This window comes from Corapipo altera, unplaced genomic scaffold (assembly GCF_003945725.1).
Source record: "Corapipo altera isolate COAL_440 unplaced genomic scaffold, ASM394572v1 22b, whole genome shotgun sequence".
Lineage (NCBI taxonomy): Eukaryota > Metazoa > Chordata > Aves > Passeriformes > Pipridae > Corapipo > Corapipo altera.
In genome coordinates, this window is record NW_020884876.1 from 1,249,487 (window position 1) to 1,274,235 (window position 24,749).

Consider the following 24,749-nt stretch of genomic DNA (forward strand, 5'->3'; position numbering starts at 1 on the left):
GGCCTGGTGCGGCCGCGGCCGCGGCCCCGGCCGCCCTGGCGCCAGGCAGCCTCCATTCCTGCCCCGCCGGTTAGCGGAGGGCGGTAGAGAGAGACCCGTCCCGGCACCGCCACCCCGAGGGGAGCTGAGTCTCCCTCTCCTCCCCGCCCGGCCCCTCCGCCCGGCGCCGGCGGTGGAGGCGGCGCGGACGCCGGTGCTCCCGCGGCAGCGCGACTACAGCTCCCAGCGCCCCCCGCGCGGCGGGCGGGGCGGGGCGGGGCCGGCACCTCAACCCTGGCCCGGCCCTGCCTGTCACTGAGTCCCACAGACAGACCTTGTGGTTAGGAGAGGCCACGGACGACCTGGTCCCGCTCTTAACCCTCCGCTGCCAAATCCACCATTGAACTACGTCCCTAAGTGCCACATCTATACGGCTTATAAATACCTCCAGGGATGGTGACCCCACCACTTCCCTGGGCAGTCTGTTCCAGTGCTTGACAACCCTTTCAGTGAAGACATTTTTCCTAAATATCCAAACCAAACCTCCCCTGGCACAACGTCAGGACATTTTCTCTCTTCATGTCGCTTGTTACTTGGGAGAAGACACCGACCCCCACCTCACTACCACCTTCTTTCAAGTAGTTGTAGAGAGCGATAAAGTCCCCCCCAAAAGCATCCTTTTCTCCAGAGTAAATTTTTGGCAGCCCCTTCTGTAGCATGCAGCTCTTGTATGCATTTGCTTCATAGCTCCTCTTCAGAGTATGAGTCAGAAAGCAACCACAAAGCCTGTTTAGAAACTTTATTTAAGTATATCCAGAAAGTTTTACTGCAGGACAAGTTGAAATAGTTTTAATTTTATTGACATTTCCTTATAGCACTTATACGATGTCATATGCCCAGAGAAAATCCTGCATTTAGCCTTTTTTTCAGCAAATATATTCTTCTAAAAGTTGAGTAATACAACATTTCCAGTCATAAAGTGTCTGAAAATAGTCAGCAAACTACTGGAAGTCAATTCTGGTTTTCTGTTTTATTTCAAAGTGTTTTAAATTAAAGAATTTTTATTCTTAAGAAAGAGGTAGCTAGTGAATACAACTCATGTCTTAGACTGAAGGATCAATAAAAAAAACCCGTTAACAGTAAATATCTGTCTTTATTAGTTAAAAGTAATATCATATTATACATTTCTCAAATACAAAGTATTAAACACTTCAACAAAGGAGAAAAGTGCTTCCTAAGTGCCTAGTGAAACATGGTGTAGCCATCTAGGATGCCGCTGCACACAGATTGCAAATTATATTCAAGGCCTGGGTTGGTATAATGCTGATTGTAAAGTTAAACACTCACAATACAGTTAAATGACAAAATAATGCTTGTTCTTGTGTGCAGGGTTAGAGTCTTTAGTGATAGGATGGGATACTCTTTCCCCTCATGAGTTCATTAAGCCATTTGTCATTCAAAGCACAGAATCAACAGTGGATGAAAGCCATTTCATATTTATATTTATCCTTGTCGTTCCATATATATCCTATGCATTAAGTACTTCATAACATTTAATCCCTGCAGTGAAATCAAGAGTTATTTATAAATCTCTGGCATTCTGGAAAACATCAACATTACAAAAAGTAAAACAACCAGAAAGGAATGTACTTTATAAAATAACCAATTTATAATATCTCCGTCTCATTAAGGAGTGAATGAATGTGTAGATATATTATTGACATTAACATGTACCTATGTATTTTTTAAGAGTGGCAGTCCAAGTTCCCAGGGTAATCAAATTGCCCTAAATACATATTTATCCATTCTCTCATTGCAGTCCCTTTCTTCACTCCCTTTCATTAAACTTATCCAATGTTAAGTGCCTATGATCAAATTCTACTGAAAATACCCATCTGAGACCATAACTAAGAAAACCATTTTTGCCAATGAAAAGAGACATAAATTAGGGGGAAAATCCAAGAAGATAATGCTTCTCAAAGTAGTTGAAAATGGAGCTAACATATAAAAAAGTAGATTTTACTACTTAGAAATAGTTATGAAGAAAGATATACCCTATCAATTGAAAAAATAATCTCTTTAGTTGTATTCTTTCCCAAACAGCAGCTACAGAAGATACTGCAGGGAGAATTTGGCCTCTTCCAGTCACGTCTGCCCCTTGCACTCTGCCAGCATTCACCAGTGTCACATTAGGGACATACACATTTTTCATCACAGATTATAAAAACTTGATAGTCCATATCCAGCAGTCACATGGATGTTAAGTATTTGTCCTCAATGCTAAGTATTTTTTATTATTGTGAAAAGAACAGTTAGATTTTGCACCACTCATATCTGTCATATTAATGCTTGAAAAAAGTTGTATTTTCTCCTGTCTCTATTCTATTCCAGCCCTTGCATGTATTAGCCTGAAAAAAGGACCATTCCAAACTGCCCACTTACATTTAAAGAAATCAGTCAAGGTGGACCAAATAAAGTAATAATATTTTCCAAATCTTACAGCCTTCAGTACTCTCATTTGCATATACTTAATTCCTGATATAATATCCCATACTTAATACACACAAGTTTAAACTTAACCTTTAAGTTTAACATAAAGGTTAACAACTTCAAATAATATAGTTTTTACCAAAACTGTCCTTCTTTCCATAGGCAGACATGAAGAAATTATTTTAAAATAGTCAGCAAAACTTTCAGTATTTGACTGTATATAGACTGAATGCATTTGCCATAGAGCAGTGTTACATAGAGTACATAATGCATTAGTAGATAATTCCACCTGCTTGTGCAAGAGCAAAATGATATCTTCCGTTCTGATTTTTGATTCTTCTTTTTCTGCCTGAAACCTGCCAAATATGTGCTTCTTGTAGGAAATTAGTAACATTGCGTCAACAAATAACTTTTTGTAATTAATAGTCAGGTCCTACAAATATTAGAAATTGATGTATTCAGCCCCATTCAGGATTTGACCCTAAATCTTACTGGCAGTCTCCAGTGTTTTAATCTGCTTTTCACAATCCAGGTTTATCTGTGGATGGATCTGCTTCTTCTAAGGCTGCAAACTCTTCCTCTATAACTGGCTTCAATATTTTCTCTATTTGTGTGAGTCTTTTTTTCAGTTTCTGTTGTGCGCCGTCATACTCAGCCAACAACCTGGCAAACTTTGTTTGTAACCTGTCCATCGATCGTTCCATGTAGGCAACCTTCTCTTCAAGATCTTTAGGATCACTTCCTAAATTTGCAATTTCAATGTCCAGCAATCCGTCTTTCATTAGGATTTGCTTGCCTTTTTCTTCCAGCATAGCCTTTGCATCTGGATATTCTGTTAAAGCCTCCATAAGATCATCTTTAGACAGACAAAACAAGTCCGAATAGCCAATACTTTTAATATTGGCTGTTCTTCGATTTCCAGCTTTGCTACCTTTGATATTAAGAATGCTGATTTCTCCAAAGTAGCTGCCATCACTTAGGACCACAAATTGGGTAATTCCATCATCAGCAACTACTGCCAGCTTGCCTTCTTTGATAATGTACATCTCTCGTCCAATATCTCCTTTTCTGCAAATATAGTCTCCAGGACTGTATACTTGTGGCTGGAGTTTCAAAACCAGTTCAACCAGCAGACCAGCTTCGCAGTCCGCAAAAATCCGAACTTTTTTTAGCGTTTCCAGGTGAACATTGATTGCAATCTCTGCTCTTAGTTTATCTGGCAGATACTTCAAGACTTCCCTTTCATCCACAGCCTTTTTGTTTGTCCACAGGTAGTCAAACCACTTTATAACTCTTTTTTCCATGTCTTTACTCACATTCCGAAAGTGCATATACTGCTTGATAGCATCAATCCTTGCTTGAAACTCTGCCCTGGCAGCATTCATGTTGGAGATCATAGAGCCCACGTTACCAACAATGGTAGCAAAAATCAATACTCCAACCAAGAAGTCAACAACCACGAAAAAATACTCAGAATCTCTTACAGGAGGGGGTGTTTCACCGATAGTAGTCAGGGTCAGTGTTGACCAGTAGAGGCTGTAGACATATTTTCTAGTCAGACGAGCAAATTCAGGATCAGAGGTGTTGGGGTAGACCCATGTGTCAGCCCCAAATCCAATGGCTTTTGAGATCGAGTAGTACACACAGGCGTTCCAGTGAATAATAATCACAATGTACATGACAAGGTTAGAGATCCTGAAGATATTTGGGTAGTTTGTCCTTGTTTCTGTTCGCTGGAAGAATTCAAACATCCGAGCTACTCTGAGTAGTCTGTTTATTCTTAATTCCGGGTAATTCAATCCTAACTTAAAGTATAAGAGATCAGTTGGTATGATTGACAGAAAATCTAATTTGAATTGAAAAGATTTCTTATATTTCTCTCGAAGCTTTTGTTCTTCTTTCACCAGAAGACCTTGCTCCAGGTAACCTAAAATAAAATTGTAAATAATAAAAAAAGTCTACAACTTCAAATGTGCTGTGTTTATTGTCAGTTCAAATGTACTTTGAAGAAATATTTTGAGTGCAAATTCCAGATGGAATGTAACTTCTCTTACTTTTTAATATGCCATTTCTTATTTATAAATATTCATCTTAGTTCTGTATGGTTCAGTTTGAGCTGAATTATACAGCTTTGAAAGATAAACATTTTAAGCTCTGATTCTTTCCCTCCATTTTTCCACTATGGTGAACATCTGGAAAAAAAAAACCAACCCCACTCTCCCAAAAAAACCTCCACAGGCTATAGAAAGGGTGGTTAATAAGAGAAAGAATTTGGACACAGGAATTTCTGTTCCATATTGAGTGTATCTACTCGATAGCTCTGGATATAGGATAAGATTTTAAAACAGTTGCAGATAAAGTTAATGGGAATGTCTTGCTTGCTCAATCATTTTGAAAATCAAGTGAGTATTTGAATACCCCCTTAACACAAAAAACAGATTTAGGTGTGAGTTTTTCAGAATCCCCAATCCTCACTTGGCTGCATTGCATGTTTATTTTGTCTTTATGAGTCAGCTGCAGGCAGACTAGCTTGTACCTAGCATACTTCAGGTTTTATGTATTTCTTGAGTAATACATTACAGTTTCTCTTACTTTTACAGCTCACCCTACAGTCTTTCAGAGATCTAGCTCAGTGTCTTTGTTCACTCTTGCACTTCATCAGGGGTATTCAGATAATCAAGCAGTAGTGCTTTGAATATTTTAAAAAACCTGACACAAATAAATGAAAAGGAATAATTAATCATTGAGTATATTTACCTGTCCTTGTCCGTACAAACATGTCAGCAACATAAATGGCATCAGAAACATAATCAATAATAAACCATGCTGCTAAGTAGTCATGCTGAAGCTCATCAAAACAGGCTCTGAGTAGGAAAAGACAAAAGCAAATCACCATGAAATGAAAGTTAAATACTTGCATGAAACCAGTGATGAATAAAATACTTTTTATTTATCTAGGGATATTAAGATTTGCCAGATGTTCTATATAGGTATTGAAGGAGTACAGCACCTAGCAATAATCATGGTCCAGTTGTACATGACAGGCATTGTGATGCAAAACAACCAGTTGTAATATATATTTCCTGCTGGATCGATGGTGAAAATGTCTTTCTTCTTCCTAAGGGATAAGCGGGGGGAAGAAAAGGAGATTTAATGAGAGACTTGAAATACACAAAGTTTTTGAGGAAGAAAGCATTCCAGAAATTGTTATTGTAAAATAAGTGGTCTTCATTAAAGTTGAGTTGCTTTAGTGCATGGAAAATATGAAGCTGTTATGACTTGGGACACAAACTTTAGAATCTGAATTTTTCTGAGCAAAATTACCCTGGCAGTCCCACTTCAGTTTATAGTGGCACATGTAATTTTAAAATTAATTTTTTTTCCTATCCAAATAGCTGTCTTGTCTGATAATTGATTTTATCATCTTAAAAAAATATTATATGACGACTAATGTTTAAATAAGTGAGATAAATCATCCCTATCATCCTTTCTCACTGGGAAAAGTCTAGCTCTGAGAAAGATAAAACATTTACATAGAGAAACCAAAGAATGGGAAATCATACAATACAAGTTCCTGCTGCACTGTTTTAAGTTTCTGTTCCTTAGGCAGAAAATTATGAATTTACCAAGGAGAAGGTAAAGTAAAAACTTTTAGATCATAGAAGAGTTTACTCGCTTGTAGGTGCCTTTGTGTGTGGAAGATCTGTGTGTGGAAGAGATTGCTTTATGATGACACAGCTTTTGCTGCAGGGTGTTATCCAAGAGATATTAGATAATCAAAATCCAAAGGAGATATGTCTTGATTAATTTTTTCCATGCATGCATATTTCTGTCATCCATATATGCAGTTAAGTCAAAACAACACTACTCTAGAAAGAACAACAGCAGTCTGTACACTCATTCACTAGATGTATAAACATCTTTACAGGGTGTTCAGGAGTGGATTCAATTTTACATCAAAAGCAATTTTATTAGACAGCATAACAGATTCTAAATGAAAAATACGTACTCTTCTATATTTTCTTTCTTCTTGGGCTTATCTTTATTTTTATTTTTCTCCTTTTTTTCTTTGTTCTTTTCTGTTTCTCCATCCTTTTTTTTTTCTGGCTTGCTAAAAAATAGATTTACATTTTCCATTGTTAAAGACCAAATTAAAACATATTTAGAAGAAATTGAATATATTAGCAATAGTAGCATAATTATTCTTTGTCTTACCTCTTCTTTTCTTTTTTTCTTTTCTTCTCCTCCCTAATAAAAAGAAGAATATGATAGATCATGGAATGCACATACCTCTTGCTTCCACATTTACTTATTTATTAGAATCATCTGCATTCAGCAAGGATAACATTATACTTAGGTGTTTGACCTTCAAAAAAACTATTTTGCTTATTGTATTCACCTAGAACTACTGTTATTTTAAATAGATACAATACCAGTAACTTTGCTATTGAGAATGCTCATCATAGCTGATGTGCATAAAGTTAAAATATACAAGCAATCTCTTTTGGGATTACCTGAAAGACATAACTGTTTCTAAAGAAATTATTAGATATATATTATTACTCTTCATTTCTGCTTAAACAGACAATATTGCAGTACTCTCACTTTATGAAATGGCGAAGTTACTTACGCATCTTTATTACTATTATTGTTAATATTGTAGCATGCAAATACACCAGGTAGATATCGTTGCCTGGGGAACAACAAAATAACAAGTTATGTGATATCTGCTGAAATAAAAAAAAATCTCCTAAATGTTTATAATAAGCAATATATCATAATCTTAAAGACTTAGTTTATTACCAGTAATGAAGAAAATTAGATGATGGCAAGCATCTGTGCTTAGATAATCCTATGCATATTATCAAACTAAAAAGAAAACAAACTGACACAAAACAGTATATTTGACATACCTGTTTTCCTCTCTGTGCATCAATCCAGGGTCCTTACTGGTGTCGTGCACTACTACATTTGGAATAATCGTATGGGAATGATGGGCCTCAATCACTCCTACCTTCATGGTCAAGTTCGTCTTAACTTGAGCTATTAAGGAAGACTGGATAAAAAAAAGAATCAAGCCATTTCACAACTAGAAGAAGCAGCTTTTTTTTCTTCCCTAAAGATGAATACTTTACATCCTTGATTCCTCAAAGACCAACAAGAATATTTTCAGTTTCCTGTCTCCCATGAGTCTCCCACCAGACAAGAAAGAGCACTGTGGGTCCTTCATTGTGCTGAATGACCAGGCAACTGGTGCTAAAGAGAATGTTCAACACATATTTGTCTTAGAGGAAGCATTAATTTAGGTCTTTCTCCTGAGCCTTGACACAGACTTTGAAAATATTTAGACAATTGTATTTGAAACACTGACCACTGTTTCATTTGGTTTTGAACCAAAGGTTCGAAACTTAATGTATCAAAATGGATAAACAGATTCATGCACAGGTGGCATACCGAAAACCAGACTAAAATCCACTGATTGTAGGTCCAAACAAATCTCAGTATGTCTGATACCCAAGAGTTATACTCTGTTGAGATCAATGAGTAGGTTCTCTAAATAGGAAGTTAAGACTGATGTAGTAATTTCCTAATGCACATAGCAGGTAGTATGTAAAGACCTAAATGAAAATGTTAGTGGCTGTTGCTGCTCGGTTTGTTCATCTCTATAAAAAAAATACTGAAAATATTTTATAAAAAATATAGTGCATTTTGCTGCACAGTTTTCTAGCACTGGGGTAATTAACTGCTGCTCTCCTTTTTCATCACTTATTCCTACAATGCAGTAGGCATCAATAAGACTGCCAACTCTTTGGGCATGAATTGTGTCAACAAGTGTGATCTGCTCTTGACAGGGCCATTTAGACAGGATTATAAAACAGATGCTATCCACTGCAGTAAAAATATCCTGTACATGTGAAATCAGAGTATAGAGATGTCTGTAAGACACAAACTGACAAATGAGTGGCTGTAACACTGATAAGTGAAGTCAATTGACGTAGACTGAATAATTCTTAAAGTACTTCCATTCTGTAGTCAAGCAAACTGCAAAACAGCAGCAGGATGATACAGCTGCCATATTATGGACAGACTTACCTGACTTCCCTTATTAGTCAATGAAAATAAAAATACTCTTATGCAGGAATTAAGAGATGAAACCCATGTTTCCAGCACTTATCAGACATGAATGACACATGGTGCAAAAAATAATACAGCTATACAACATTCTACAAAACAGAAAGATAAAGACTGAACATTAAGACATGTTCTTCCATGAATAGTCCTAAATGTAGTCCAACACTGCGGGTCAGTCTTTAAAGGTTTAAGAACAAGGATCAGGTTTAAAGTAAATAGGCATTAAAAGATTCTAAATTTCTAAGACGTGGTAAATATTAGTTTAGATTCACCACATGCCTAAAAGCTTTAACAGGGTTTCCACTGACTTACTCCAAAGATAAACTGTACTTGAAAGTGTGAAGATTGAAATTACGCCAAGTTGAATTAAGCAGCTTTATGTCTGCTTACAGATGCTCTGAAAGCTTTACTAATGCTGTCACACAAAATTCCATCCTGATTAAACTTATATCCTCCACAGAGCCACAAAAATAATGGTGCAAAATAAAGCTGTGTCCAACTCAGCACCAGTCAAATTAAAATGCATTCATCTCAAGGGAAATAATTTCTCTGACAGAGTGGGTTCTAACCCAGTTAGTTCATGTTAGGACTCCCAGTATCCACATTTCAACATAGGCACTCATTTTTCATGTCTCTATTTGGTCTTTGAGTCTTCTTTAGTTTCAAGAAAAACAGTGAAAAAAATCTTTGACTTTGTGCTCTCCAGACATACTGATCTGCAGTGGTACTAGAGGTTCAAGATGATGAAAAGTGTGTTAAAATAGAACATATCTAAAGATCACACCCATCCAGAGCTGGAGGTTGGGGGGAAATCTGTATTCTCTACATTACCCTATTCTTCAGGTAAATAGGATTTTCTGTGCATTTTTGCAAGTAAACAGATTCCTCTGGCTCTCTCAGTGTCTATTATAAGTGCAAGCACTGTGGGATACTTTCTGAGTTCTGTGAAAGGTGCCATGGCAGCCATGTGTAGGACTTCTGGGAATGAGGGGCTGCTATTTGGGGAAGGACTGGACATTTTCTATTACTGAGGCACTGGATGTATTAAGTGGCACAGAAATTGAAGTATTGACGACCCTGTAGTCTCAAAATACTAAATCTGAATGTCAGGTGAGTGCTGCATCAGGTTGTTTCCTTTCTCAATCAGTCAGGATGTGTAGCACAAGAATATCTTCAAATTCCACTCGTCTCAAAGCAAATTGTGGAGAGATTTTAAATTCCCAAGCCTAAGACACAGAAGTGATAACGCAGCATGTGCAAGCTGAACAGACAGTAATTCGTCCTGGTTTGCGATCCCTTGGGGACTGTGGTTACCTCATTACAGTATTTATGTGACAAATCCCCCATACTGGGAACAGTAAAAAATGTCATGTTAAACTCAGTGGGTCCAGAACTCACCTGAATGCATTTTTTATTTTATTATACATGTTTTTTAAACAATATTTTAGATTTTTTTACTAAATTGTATCACTACTGTCACTACTATCCTGTAGTCACCCATATTTTTCTTAAAGTGATACATTGTCACAAACTGTTTCACTGCTTTTATTTTAATAGCACAATGTTGATTTTCACATTATCACATTCAGGTAGTAAGTTCAAAAGGTAATACAGATAGATGTTTTCTTTAGAGATATTTTACATATTGTCCTTATTGCATCATCACAATAGTTTTCTCTTACTATCTTGGATTTTTAAATGTAACAACAATGATAAACAATCAAGTTTTCAAGCATTATGACATGAAAACTAACTATATTAATTACTATACATCAAAATCTTTAGGGCTGCAAGAAAATGAAGGCAGTATTATCCTTTTACAGGATTGTGGCGAATGGAAGATCAGCCTCCATCTCTTCTGCTCTTTTATTTTACCTATTCCTCCCTTTCTTACTGGTCCACTCCATTCACTTCTGTAGTCATTATTTTCAGAGAGAAAATGCTTTGAGTAAGGATATTTGGCATTGTATAAAGATCTAATTTTTTTCTTTACAAAAAGCAGTAAAAAAATCTTCATTAACATTAAAATCTGCTGTGTGCTATAGCAAGATATTTCTTTTCTAACACACCAGGAGTCCTTAGCAGTTCTGCAATAAGCAATTTCAACAGTGTGCTTACCTTGGGAATGTATTTTGCTGCTTCTAATAGGGATTTCAGTCCTTAAATCAGCCACGTTTCCTTACTACATGAACAGAGCCACCACAAAATCTAAATATAATCAACATTTCATAAATAAATCCTTTAATGATTGATTTCTCAAAGAGCCAGTTCCATGTGCAGTCCCTCTGAATTATTCCCAAGGAAGGACATGGATAGTAGAAGAGGATTTTCTTGACCTAGTGATGGATTTTGAGATTTAGAGGGAGATGAAAGTGACAGTGGCAGTCACTATTATCCCTCTCCTGAGCAGAAGCTTACTAGCCCTATCTACATGCACAAGAAGTGATAAATATTGGAGTGTGCTCTGTCTTGGAACTGAAAAAAAAATATTGTAAATGACTATATATTCAGTATTCTCTGTTCGTCTGTTTTTTTAATATTGCAGATGCTTTTTTACTGCAGTGATAGGTCTTTACTGGAATAGACAAAACACTGAAAATGGAAATTTCCTGTTTATTTTAATGTGTATATCATATGGCTGAAGAAAATGAAACTCCATTTCAAACTACTTAAATAATCTAACACAACATATTTTGATACTTAAAAAATCCCATGAATTGTGAATGTATATTTAGTGGAAAATGCCATGATGATGAAGTTTTAAAACAGTCAGTCCATTTTCTAGAAAAAAGATTATGCTTTTGAAATTTAAAGAATAAAAACTGTTTTAAATAAAAGAGTAATGGGCAACAAGGAAATGCATAATCTCATTCACATTGAAGCCAGATACACCAATTTAGAGTAAGATATCCAACATAATAAATAGATAAAGAAGTGAATTATCTTCTAATTTCTCACATATATTTCACCATTGTCCTTGAAGGGCTGACGTATAGCTCCTCTCCTAAAATCATAGATATGAAAGGAATCTCAGAAGATCACTGCATCCAACTAGTATTGACTCATGATCAGTTTTATCTCTGTCATTCTCATGGTTTTTTCCTGGCCTGCAATCTGAAAGACCTCAATGCTCAATGCTGAGCAGTGATTTTGTAACTGAGTGTCTGGGACATGTGCCCTGTTGAGTGTCACAAAGGAGATGCATACCTTTGTTACTCTGGTATAGAACAGTCAGTTTTCTAATAAAAGAAGCACTCCCGTAAAACAACTCTAACTTATTTTTTTCTTATTTGTTTTACCATGGAGTTTTTCAAAGTTCTCAAAAGAGGAAGATGAGTCCTACTGGGCCAGGCCAGTTCCTTGTCTGACAGTGGCCAGGACCTCACCTACTTGCAAAGAAGTTTGCAGGACAAATTCTGTGTGAGTTCAACACAGTAGTGTCAATTCTGCCCTCCTTTAAAACCCCATTACATAGTTGTCATTGACTTCACTGATGATTATATTTGTTTAGTGTCAATTTTTTTCATGGATATTTTTCTGGTCACTCTGTATTCCAGTGAAGTAACCTTGACTGATGGGAGAATGACTGAACTAATGGATTATTGTTTTAGTAGGCCAACTTTAATCTATTTTTGTATCTTGCTTTGTCATCATCTGTAATTCTTCTCAATCCTGTTAAGGCCACATCTTGTTTCAGATACCCATAACTAGAACACTAGATACAGTATACATATGTATTATTTATAAATAAGCAGGTTTTAATGGTACAACATTGCCTTTCACCCTACTGTGTTGTAGCTATGTAAACAGATGAGTGTCTGGATTGGAATCACAGTTTTGGCAGTCTTATTTTCTGCAAATATTGTTCTGTCTTTTCTAGTGCTGATGCAATTTAAGCAATTAATGTCATGTCGGAAGTGCTGTAGCTGAGGAGGCGCCAGGGTTTGTGGCTTATTTAATACACACATGTTGAATTCACAGTCATGAAGCACAATTGGCTCCAATGAGGTTTGGTGACCGGAAAACCATCAGTGCCAATGGTGTCTCCACCAGTAGGTGGTACTGTATTTTTACTTTAGGGCTAAGTGGTGTGTGAGGGAGAGTGAAGTACAAGCAATTTAAGATTTGTGTTGGTGTGTTAGATTCCCATGTGCAGATGAGGCAGGAATCACAACGCACTGGACAGACTACAAGCGCAGTCTCAGGCACACAGCACAGCACTACACAGCACCAGCACAGCACCACACAGCTCCAAGACTGTCAAAGCCTTTCACTAGCATCTTCCAGGCACAGCCCCTAGCTTTTGCATGACTACTCTGAGCAGGGATTAGCACTTCTGAAATCTATCTGGCCATGCCCAGCAGTTTTTTCGGTGCCCTGAGATGAACCTGCAATAAGGCTATCCTTGTGCCTCCCACGTTCAGCGGGTGTCTCTCCCCTGAGATACCTCTTTACCTGCCAGCCTGAAACCTTCAAGGAACAGCCAGTTTTCTGGCTTACCAGAAAACTCTCCGGAAAATACTAGATCTTCAATCAGTTGTATCACTGGGATAAGTAATAATTGTAGTAACCATGCAGGAGTGCCAGAAGCTCTGAACAGTCAGGGTTTCTGTTAAGCAGAATTTTATTTCAAGTTAAAATAACATATGAAATCTGGGTTGGTTGCACAAAATAATTATGCTAAAATGTTTACACATACAAAGGTGGTTCAACTGAGATTAATTATACGTAAAAGAAAATCATCAGTACACGATAAGAATGGTAGAAAATGCACTGTAGATAAAGTAGGTTTAATAAATCTAGGCTTGTTTGTCTTTCATTCATTGTAGCATAGTACAGTATAGCACATAGTATAGTAGGAGTTAAGGTGGCACTATCTGGGCATTTTTAAGGTAACATGTATAGAATTAATCTCTCCACAAGTACAGCAATCTAATAATTTTGAACTTCAACATAGGGATATTTTTTGTCTCAACTGAAGTTAATTCCTTCACACGTTGCTCCTGCAGGTCTGCACTAAATCACCAGCATTTGGGGCAAATGGAGTTCCCATGGTCAGAGCTTCACTCACAAATCTAGCTCAGTAATTTTTGTGTGGCTATGTGCCAGGATGGGTAACAAACCTATCTGTAGCTGCTGTATTGAGCAGAGCTCATGTTTGAACCCTGTCACTAGCAGCGACTGCAGGCAGGGTAATGCAGAACAGGGAAGCTGAGCAATGATGACAGGACTTAAAAATGCCACAGACAATTTTCCTAAATAATAATAAAAAAGAGATAGGTCTTGCTTCAACCTGGGCTAGCTGCACAGTGAACAGGTTTTCTAATTGTGGTGAAACCTGTTGTCATGATCTTCAGTATTATGATAATATAATTAAATACTGCTTAAGGAACTCAATGTATATGCACATGAGAAAACAATCATCAACAAAATGAAAGAATTTATAATAAAGCCAAGAAGTCACACAAATTATGGTAATTAAGTCATTCATGGCTAACATAAAGGTAAGATAGGATTTACTAAGGCAAAAAAATGAGGTTTACAATGACTATTTCAGTTATAAATGTAAAAGATTGAAGCTGGCTAGATATTCAGTGCTTCCATTTTTATTGAAAATCAAAAATTAAAGTCAGTGCTTGCTTATTTTAAGGAAAGTTTCAGGAAATCTTTCATTCATTACATAATGAATGAAATTATGTAATTACATAACAGAATTTTAACATAAATTTTCTCTTGCATTTTCCATACATTTAATGGAAAAAAAATAGTGCAATAACACAGAAAGGTATAGTAGGGTTTCATAACATCCTTATTTCTCTTTTGGAGAAAAAGGAACTGCCACAAAATTGCTGTGACTGTTAGTACATGCATATTGTTACCTCATACTAAAAAAGGCTGATGTGTCCTTAGCCATATCTGGCATAGATCCATGGAATTAAGTGGAGCTGTGCTGATTTGCATTAGCTTATGATCCAGGCATTGCTCTAAATCAACCACAGGTCTCTTTTTGAATGGTAAACTGGTATCTTTTTCTTCTTTATGTTAGATGCTAAGATTGTATATCAGGACTTTATTTTCTTTATCATTTGACCCTTACACATCATTGAAAATAAAGAAAAATATATCAATGTTGATAAACTGCTTTTATGTAGTTTCTTTGTTCCTGATGGCGTCTCAAAATTCTTCGAAACAAGTCTGAGTATGAAAAGTGTTAATAATCAGTGTAGTGTACACACACAGGCAGTATATCCACTCCCTTCTGTAATTATATTATAGATTGCAAGTTCTTTACATCTGTCCAGTGACTTGGATTGTTAGCTACAAATGCAATGTTCCTTTTCTCATAACATACAGAGCACCGGTTACGCTAAAAAATAAATATAGAAATAAAAAATAAGACTAAGACTTTGAAACTGGCCTCTTGTGTTTAACCCCAGGACTGCGAAGTCAAGGACACCTAAGGCAAGGTAAGGTTTACTAACATTGTCACCATATTTCAGCAGTCTACACAGTGGTAAAACAGTTCAAACCCAATGATGATTAGTTTTGGTGCTTCGCTGCAAAGCATGATTACATCTCTGCTAGTCTCAAGTCAGCATGTCCCCGTGGTGCTCTGTAGAGATGTGTTCAATTTTAGACTGTTTGCCTCCAGTTTGGGAAGTCCTTGTCCATGCTAAAGGTCCTCAGACTGTCCAGGAAGTTTGCTGGGCAACATGTAATGTTTTATTAAGCCATACGTTTTGTAAATGTATTTCACTTAATCATGGAACACTTCTACCTTGAAACTATCAATTGGGTAATAAAGATAATTGTTTCTTATGACACCTTGGAGCTTGTTCAGCCACAGGGAGTCATCTCAGGGTATGCATCATCAGGCACTGCCCTAATTGTGCGACACCGGCATAGTTTGGCCAAGGGATCCCTCTGACTGTCTGCAGATCCACTGGCCGGAGTGAGCACGGGCAGCCTGTCACACACATACGTGGTTGCACATCAAGACTGATCACCTCTTCTTCCAGGTGCGAAGAGGATGAAAATTAAATCTATAAAACTCCCACTAGACACAAATGCTGCCAAGGTTCCCCAGGCCAGAGCTCTCTTCCACGAATTCAGTGTTCAAGTGGGGCCGTAGGACTCCCCAGGTGAGACCTGGAACTTGATAACGACTTATAAAGCCCATTCGGGATCACTCCTGGAGTGCCCGTCCCCCAAGACAGGTCCGGATGAGCAGCGCGGATGCCGCCTGCGCCTGCAGCAGCCACGGCGGGGCCGCGGGCCGGGCGAGGGGCGCGCCCAGGTACTCCGGGCCGCGCCCGGGCGGGCGGAGCCGCCGCCACCGCCGAGGAGCCCGCGGAGGGGGTGCCCCGCAGCCATGGGGCACCGAGAGACGCTGCCCGCCCGCCAGTCCTGCCGTGCAGGTCAGTGCCGGTGCCGGTGCCGGTGCCTGTGGGGGCGCGGGCGCGGAGGGGCAGCCGGGGGAACCGCGGCCGCGGAGCGGGGCAGGCGGTGCGGGGCAGGCGGTGCGGGGCAGGCGGTGCGGGGCGGTGCGGGCTGTCTGCGGGGGCTGGCGCTGGGGAAGGGGGATCGCGCGGGAGGGACGCGGCGGTGGGCGGAGGTGAGGGCGCGGTGTGTGCGCGCTGCCGGGCGCCGCTCCTGCAGCCCCCCCACTGCCCCTGCGCCCGCACCGCGGGTGCGGGATCGTGACTCCTGCACACGTAACACTTTCCTCCGCCCTCACGTCACGCAGTTGTTTTCCGGCGAACGAGGCGCTGCCGGCGCCAGGAAGGCTCCTGAGCTTCTCCCGTGGCTGCCTCGTGTCTAAGCGTCTTTTCAAGCGCTTTTTTTTTAATACATTTTTGTGAGTGGAGGTGTACCAGGAAAGAATTCCTTGCTGCTTTTCGGTGCACCCACTTTTGGCCCCCAGGACACAGGTCTTGGCGACGGTGGGCTTGGTATTTCCTGGGTGACTGAGAAAGGCATTTTGTGCTTCTGCCAGGGCTGAGCTGACTCGTGAGCTCAATAGAGATGGTCAAATTATGTGTCTAATCAAAGCAATTAGTTTTCTAGATGATTTAAGACCAGTATCTTCAGTGTTGAGTTAAAAGCCACGTTGGCTGTTCCTAATGAACTGCAGGGTACATCAGTCCTCGACTTGCAGGACTGTAGAACAACAGCAAGTTAGACTTGACATAAGAAGAGTGTGGCTATTCTGCTATTCTGCCAGTTCAGATAGAGACTATTTAGGCGTTTGGGAAAAAAATATTCAGATTTAGCTGAATTGTAAAAACAGTTTAGAAGTTACAACAGCAGCTGCCTGAACTCTGGCTGGTTTCCTGTTGCTATCTCCCTGGGCTGGGAGAGTTTATTTCTGAAAGGAGAGGTTCTGCTGACAGGTTCGTGTTTGGAAATGGGAGGTGAAACTACCTTAACTAGAGACTGTGTGTCCAACAAGGCAGACAGCCTCAGCGGTTTGTCACCTTCCTCAGCCTTTTCAAGTGATCCTCAGACTGTTCACAGTTGGCAATAAAGTAACTAATTCCTGGATCAGCCTCCTTTTCCCATCTCTTGGGTCGTTCTTTGATCAGCACTTTACATACAAGTGGAACAAATTACTTGTTTTTTAAAACTAGGAGGATCTGCTCAGCACAATAAGCAGAGATTATAACCATTCAAAACTGCTCTTCTTAGGTTTAAGTTGAACATTAGGAAGAAGTCCTTCACAGAAAGAGTGATTGGGCATTGGAATGGGCTGCCCAGGAAGGTGGTGCAGTCACTGTCCCTGGAGGTGTTTAAGGAAAGATTGGATGTGGCACTCAGTGCCATGGTCTAGTTGACAAGGTGGTGTTGGGTCATAGGTTGGACTCAATGATCTCAGAGGCCTTTTCCAAGCTTAATTCTGTGATTCTGTGAATGTTCTGCCTCTCACACGAGTTTGGTTTAGCATCATTATAGATATTGGAAGATAAGGGATTTCATTCACTGGCAACTGCTCTGCTTTTTTTCACAGAATCATAGAATAGTTTGGATTGGAATGGACCTTTAAAGGTCATCTAGTTGGACCCCTCCTGCCATAAGCAGGGACATTTTTGACTTTGGCTGTTTTTGTTAGCTAAGAGAAAATATATTTATGCTTAAAGGACTTGTCTGCAATTTTCTTTTGTAATTTATTCTTTATTAATTATGTCAAAACTTAAGTATATGCAAATTTTTCTTCTAAGACTATGCTAATACTTTAGGATTTTAAACTACTTCCAGGTGCAGATGCAAATTTCATTTCTTCTGCATTATCCAATTGCAATTTCTAATAATTATAAGATGGCAGAATAGTATTTATGTTACATACTATGCAAAAGTAATTGCACGTTGATCTAAGCTCTTTTAAGATTTTAATCTTCAGCTGCAGGATATGAACATACCCATTTTGTGGGACCACTTTTATGAAGTCTGACATAGCAGTACAAAACAACTCCTGTTATATAGAAACTCTCTTGGCAAACAAGGAAATGTGACTGCAGATCTTGCAAATCAAAGGATAGCTTCCTGTAGTATGTTTATTGCACAGTATGGCACGGGAAAACTGAGAGCAAATGCTCATTCTACTTCCTTACTTGTAAAGGATGGTATCTCCCAGTGTCAATATCAGGATTTTCAACTGCAAATGAAGATATGCTATTGTTAAGACCTTTAATGTTTTAAATATTCCTTCTTAAACAGTATTAGATGAATTACCCAAGGCTGCTCACTTGTCAAAAGTCAAGTACTTTTGACATAACAGTAATATTTCCAGAGCTTAGATATGAACAGACAGAGGCACATCCTTTTCTACCAAGTCCTCAAGTGGGGTTTTTTTTTCAGTTGGGAAAAAAGAGGGAGGAGAAAAAAAAAAAGGAGTGTATTACTGGTGGTGCCACTCAGCAGGATGAATCCTTCATGTGTCATTTTAATTACAGGGAAAACATGGAAAGCAAAATTATTTGTTGCATCCAGTGAATATGAATCACAGTGGATTGAGCTTTTGTACTTCTGCATCAGCTGTTTCATATTTTAACATGTCTTCACAATAAACCTTTTTTCCCCAAAAAAAGTTATCCTTAAAAGCTGTTCCAGTCTAGGTTTTCTGATCCACACTGTTTGTGTGATGCACTCTACTGTGAGAAACTGGGAGACATCAGCCTAGACTGTCATAAGCCCTGTTGCAGCTTTGCTGCCTGTCCCCTGCTTCCCTAGGCAAAATAATAATTCCTTTTGTTATCGGAAATGCAATATCTCTTCTTCCTTTAAAAACACATGTAAGCTGATAACAATGACATCATTCCCACAGACTGTCATCACAGTGATGCTGATAATGCTTGGTTGGCTGAGAGTGTGAAGGTTCAGTCTCAGCTGAGGACCACCTGGCTCTGCAGCTCTGTTGCAGGGATAGCTGAGGGGACTGTCCCTTGTGGGGCTGTGACCTCCCTCCAGACAGGGCATGTTGAGGTTAGATGAAAATTGCTGTGACATGCAATGAGGCTTTCACCTGAAAACTTGGATGGATTAAAAAAGATCTGGCTCACACAGTACTCACAGAACAGTTTTAATAAAATGAATATACACTTAGAGTTTGCTCCCTGTATAGATTTTTCTTCCTTTTTTTGTTGTTGTTGTTGTTGTTGCTGTTGTTTTTTGTTTGTTGTTTTCAATCTCAACCAGAAAAGTAAAAGCAGAAGCCTGGAATAACAGGAGACTTACTTAACAGGGAGAGTCCAAAATCATGGATTTGACTATATGTTTGTGTTTTTAGAATGTGGTCTCTGCACAACACAAAAGAACCCTTTCATCTTGAGGTTTAAGGTTAGCTTTTAAGATTTTAAGTAGAATTTTACATTGAAGATCATATTTTATTGTTGCATTCTTTGGTATTGCCCTAATTGCTTGACTGAACCAATGAAGTGCAAAATATATATGTCAAATAATGTATGCACCTGTGAACTGCAGGTTTGGGTAATGACTCAGGGCAGCATTGTGTATGTTGTGTGGATTTTGTGTTACTTGTAGAGTTAGAAAGGACAAGTGCTCTGGGAAGACATAGAAAGGAGTGAGCAGAGTGACATCAGGGTTTTTCCAGTGCTGTGCCTGGATCATTTGTCATCTTTTTTCTCCTCCCAGGTGCTGTGCTCTCTGTTGCTTGCTGTGACTCCTGCCAAGCATGGTGCCAGATCATCAATGTGTCTGAATCACACTCTCCTTTCCTCACCTCTATGGAAGGGACTGTCAATGAAACAAACTGGAGCATTTCCGTGCCTGCTGGAAGCAGGTATCACCTCTACATTGGCTTGGCTTTGGCAATAGGTTCCAGTATCTTTAATGGTTCTAGTTTCATACTGAAGAAAAAAGGACTTTTGAAACTGGCAGACAGAGGAGTCACCCGAGCTGGTAAGTGGTGGTGCCTGTGTGGCTCCTGCTGGAGACACAAACACCAAAACACAAAATCATAGTTTGAATCACAGAATACATGTTTAAAACTGTTGCACTCGAATCAGAAATCCTGTCTTGGTGAGGGATGGAGATACAGTGTTATTTCTCTGTATGTGATTACAGGGACTAGGATTTCAGAATTCCTAGGCCTATGGGACCTGCAGTGCGTATTAAATCCAGTGAGCTGATGATATTTTGTCTCTGACAGTAGTTAGTTACTAAATAAAATACTCTGTTCATCTTAGCCTTCAAAATGTCTTTCTCTTTCTTTTTCCATTTTTTTCCTCCCTCCTTTGAGATGAAAACTCTTAGGATGGTAGCTAGGTTTAGGTTTGTTTTTTTTTTGTTTTGGTTTGGGTTGGGTTTTTTTTTTAACTTAATGAGTTGTAGAAAGGATATTTATTAGATGAGTTTCTACAGTTGGTACAACTATCCCTATCAAAGTCAACAGATGAAGATCTAGAAAAAGAACAATAGGACTAATCTCATAATTCCCTTTACATGAATTTAAATACATAGCATTAGCAGTTTTTGATTTGTTTGTTGTGTTTATTGCAGTATACTGTTCCAGAGAATCTGGTTATTTGAAAAAGTTGTGTTGCTGAATATTCAATATACTTATGTTTTATGTAAAAAAAGAAAATTAATGCATGCAGGGGCATTTTTAATTTCTTCCAATTTAAAGTAAAATTGCTGATAGTATGAACATATTGGTTTCTAGCTGGGACAGCACTTTGAAGCATTTCTTAAGCTCACCAACAATCTTTATGAACGTTTTTGTTTTGTTTGGAACTTTCCCTCCATATATATTTAGTCGATGTCATTCTTCAGAAGTCCAAGTCACAAAACAGTAGAGTGATTAATAAAATGTCAATCAAAATCAAGTATTCTTCATGTCGCACCCAGATAACATGCTCTTTTAGTACTTTGTAGGTGCAAATGTGAAGTTGTACTTTTCTTTATTATAATAAGGTGATCTCTTTCTTCTAAGATGAGGTTATTTTTTCTGCTTTCAGGACAAGGTGGATATTCTTATTTGAAGGAATGGCTTTGGTGGGCTGGACTGCTATCAAGTAAGTCACCTCTTTCTTCTCAGCCTATATGTAAATGCTACATAAAGCAGATTGCTTTAAAGAGATTTATTCCCTGATTTTTCACTCCCTTCACTTAAAAGAAAAGTCCTTGCAATCACATTCAAGACAAGCCTTTCTGATTTGAGCCATTCTCTCAAGTGCTGCATTTGGTCTTTGGAGCTTCTTGCAGAATAACCACCTTTTCTTTATTATCCTATCACAAACAATGGGATTCATCTGTCCAGCTTCTAGGAGTACTTAGAAGAAAAGTGTTTAGCTTTCTTCAGCCTCTATTATTTCCAGAAGAGGTCGTGCAGCTAATGTTGAAATGAAAATTTGCATATATAGTGTAGAAAAAATATTTTGGTTTATATTTGCTATCATAGCTGTCATACAAAATATTGACAGTAGTATGCCTTTTGTATCCCCTTCCCCTCCTCAGCTGATCCAAATGTTCTTTCTTCTACAGTGGGATTAGGAGAAGCTGTAAACTTTGCTGCCTATGCGTTTGCACCTGCAACCTTAGTTACCCCACTGGGTGCACTGAGTGTTCTCATAAGGTTGGTACCAACTGGGAACAAACCTTGGTAAATGAACCGTTTACTGTATGAGGGAAAAATACTGTCTTTGGCTGAAAGTAGAGAAAAGCAATATATGGACAAAGAATGCTTTTTGTTCCTCCGTGGAAAGATTATCTGCTTATTTAGAACTGAGTTTTCTGGGTAGACAGAATTAGAAGTCTTGTTCCAAAGACCACTGAATGGCCTTTCACCTATATTATAAAGTATTTCTTATCAGCGTATACCACGTATACTGCTGATGCACAGTGATAGACGGTTGTAATTTATCTCTTCCTAGAGAACCAAACTGTTATCCTCTTCTTCAGTTGTACCAAAACATTAAAAGAAATTATCGTATTCCCCCACTAAAATGTTTTCAAAAACATTTATTTTTATAGAAGGATAATTTCATATTAAGGCACACTTTTGGTATTGTTTTGTCTTTTCCAAGTCCTTATGGAAAGAAGGCAAATAAAATTTTGGCTCTTTTGAAACATTAATGTCCTTCAGAAATTTATTATTTCTTATGTGTGAAGAAACAAATAACTTCCAAGTACTTAAGCACATACATTAATGTGGCTACCATAGCAGCAGAAAAGACATGGTCTATGCTTACAAAGAACTTTCTGGGAAATAATTTATTAGCAAAATGAAATTATTGTCTTTTAAGTATAAACCCCTTATTTTTAAGATCTGAGTATACTGTATGAAATGTTGCGTTTAAAACAACCTGGACCACATATTAAAAAAACCCAAAACAACAAGATGTTTGCAGCAATCTAATTGCTAAAACTGCAGCCATTCCATCATAGCAAAACTAATGCAACTCAGTTGTGCTGCAATCAGTATGTAGGTAGATGCAGATTAACTGGCTGCCTGGCTGCTGCTTTGCAAAACAGCTTGAGTTTTATTACCCCCTCCTTTGATGAGGATAGCAATCCTTCTAATTTTCATGAAACAGAGAGGTCGCGAGAACTTCATGTCAGTGAACTTGTTACCTTTGTGTGAAAAAAATGTCTGTATTTTGATCAGTGGGTTGAAAAGCTATTTGGGAGTGCATCCACACACCGTTTTGCCCAAGGTTATGCTCTAACAGGCTAATTGTGCCCTGTGAAGTGGTCTCATTTAGGCCATGTTATTGTCCTTAGGTTAAATATTGAACACCTTAGAGATCCTGGGGTCAGCCCTCTTCAAAGGGGGAGATGTGCCCTCTCTGTGGTTTGGGGGGAGTCCTGACAAGCCAGGCAGAAACTGTGCCTCGGTGGGAGAGTCCAGGGAGGGATGAGGAACAGTTTCCAAAACTCATGTGAATTGGTTCTAATGGCAAATGAAGTGCTTTAATCCATTTTTTAATGAAAAAACCCAGCTTGTGTGGTTAAACTACAAGTGTGGGAGAGTGCATACTCCTGGCCCAGGCAATCAGGAATGAGAAGTTCCTTGAGCAATTTGTACTCTTTGCAACCTGGAGGGAAGTGATCAGGGTTGTTAACGTCCCTAAAACCTGACCTGACGTCCTTGGTCATGACCAACCTTACTGCAAAACTCCTGACAATTTGATTGTTTCAGGCTGGTTGACCATATATCCAAATTCAAATGAGGTTTTGAGTTAGTGTCATGCTACACAGACAGATTTTGAATGTCTTGCATGGCTGGTGGAGCTGAACCTTTTATTTATTTTTTACCAAACAGTGCTATATTGTCATCCTATTTTTTAAAAGAGAAGCTGAATATTCACGGGAAGCTGGGCTGTGTACTGAGCATTTTGGGGTCAACGGTCATGGTTATTCACGCCCCAGAGGAGGAAGAGGTCACCTCACTAGATGAAATGGAAAGAAAGCTGCAAGATCCAGGTCTGTATGCAACTGCAGTGAATGTGTGCTACGGTTCATAGAGAAGTGTTCAGGACTCTGAATAACTTTATGTACTTGGATGTAGTTCTGGTATTTTGTCTCATGTGCATTACTCTTCTTCCCTTTCCTCTTTCTTACAGCATTTGTCACATTTGCTGTTCTCGTAACAGTTGTTGCCGTTGTCCTGATTTTTGTCGTGGCTCCAAAGAGAGGTCAGACAAACATATTGATCTACATTTTAATTTGCTCGCTCATTGGTGCCTTCTCTGTCTCATCTGTGAAAGGCCTGGGCATTGCCATTAAACAGATGCTGGAGCAGAAGCCAGTTTATCGGCATCCGCTGGTTTACATTTTGGTGGGCATCTTGGTGCTCTCAGTCAGCACTCAGATCAGCTATCTCAACAAAGCATTGGACGTGTTCAATACATCTCTAGTGACACCTATTTATTACGTGTGTTTCACTACGACAGTTGTGACATGCTCCATCATCTTGTTCAAGGAGTGGAATAGTATGCAACTGGGTGATATCGTTGGAACCCTGAGTGGATTCTGCAGTATCCTTATTGGCATTTTCCTACTGCATGCTTTCAAAAATACTAACATCACTTGGAAGCAGTTGATGTCCACTGTTGCCAAAGAACCATCACTACCACACCGTAAATACGAAACCCGTGACACTTTACTAGAGAGCATGGAAGATCCAGCTTTGGCATATGAGGAGGATGACATTTTATTCAGTCAATGACACTCTCTAAGCAGTGCTCATCATCAAAGAATCATGAGTTGCCAACTAAGCCTACCCATGTTTACTAGACTTTTACTCTTTTTTTCTGCAGTCCTCTGGAAAATGGTCTGTGAGGCCTGTTAAGTGCGGGCCACTCCTCTGTGTGTCAGCTGTTGGCAGTAATGAATGAAAAGAAAATGTTCAGTAATTAATATGACAGACAGAAACAGGAGGGTGATTGTATGTTAGACAATGAAAAACATTGTCCTTTTTTTTATGCAGCTTCTCCTATTGGAGAATTTTAGCAAAAAATTAATAGTCTTTGTAATCCACATTTACAAAATGCAATTTTCTTGTAATGATAAAGAGTAATAGTTGCTGAAGTGACAAGTAGTCTGCTATTATCTTGGTGATGGCCTTATTATTTCCGACTTTCTTTATGTTTTTATAATTTATTGCCAAGCAAGCATGTTGATATTCTACA

At 38.8% G+C, this 24,749-nt stretch overlaps 2 protein-coding genes across 2 annotated transcripts; one reads left to right on the forward strand and one right to left on the reverse strand.

Moving 5' to 3' along the window:
- Window positions 1-2,990: 2,990 nt before the first annotated feature.
- CNGA1 (cyclic nucleotide gated channel alpha 1) lies at window positions 2,991-7,489 on the reverse strand. The gene is made up of 7 exons (XM_027636200.1): window positions 7,378-7,489; window positions 7,100-7,166; window positions 6,685-6,717; window positions 6,479-6,580; window positions 5,480-5,587; window positions 5,227-5,333; window positions 2,991-4,396 (listed from the first exon to the last, which is right to left on the reverse strand). Exons 1-7 carry the CDS (start codon window positions 7,487-7,489, stop codon window positions 2,991-2,993), a joined length of 1,935 nt encoding a protein of 644 aa, XP_027492001.1.
- Window positions 7,490-19,789: 12,300 nt separating this feature from the next.
- NIPAL1 (NIPA like domain containing 1) lies at window positions 19,790-24,297 on the forward strand. Its single transcript, XM_027635900.1, is given in 6 exon segments — window positions 19,790-19,807; window positions 19,809-20,016; window positions 21,075-21,131; window positions 21,601-21,691; window positions 23,381-23,541; window positions 23,682-24,297. Coding segments are annotated over 6 exon segments (1,140 nt in total). The 3' UTR covers window positions 24,287-24,297.
- The last annotated feature ends 452 nt before the right edge of the window (window positions 24,298-24,749 follow it).

Bases quoted from the DNA above. Each gene is read 5' to 3' on its own strand.
- CNGA1 (XM_027636200.1), bottom strand. From the start codon at position 7,489: ATGAAGGTAGGAGTGATTGAGGCCCATCATTCCCATACGATTATTCCA. The intron at 5,588-6,478 runs GTACGTATTTTT...CTTATCCCTTAG, and splicing joins AAGAAAGAAAATATAGAAGA to GAAGAAGAAAGACATTTTCA. The intron at 4,397-5,226 runs GTAAATATACTC...ATTTTATTTTAG, and splicing joins GTTTGTACGGACAAGGACAG to GTTACCTGGAGCAAGGTCTT.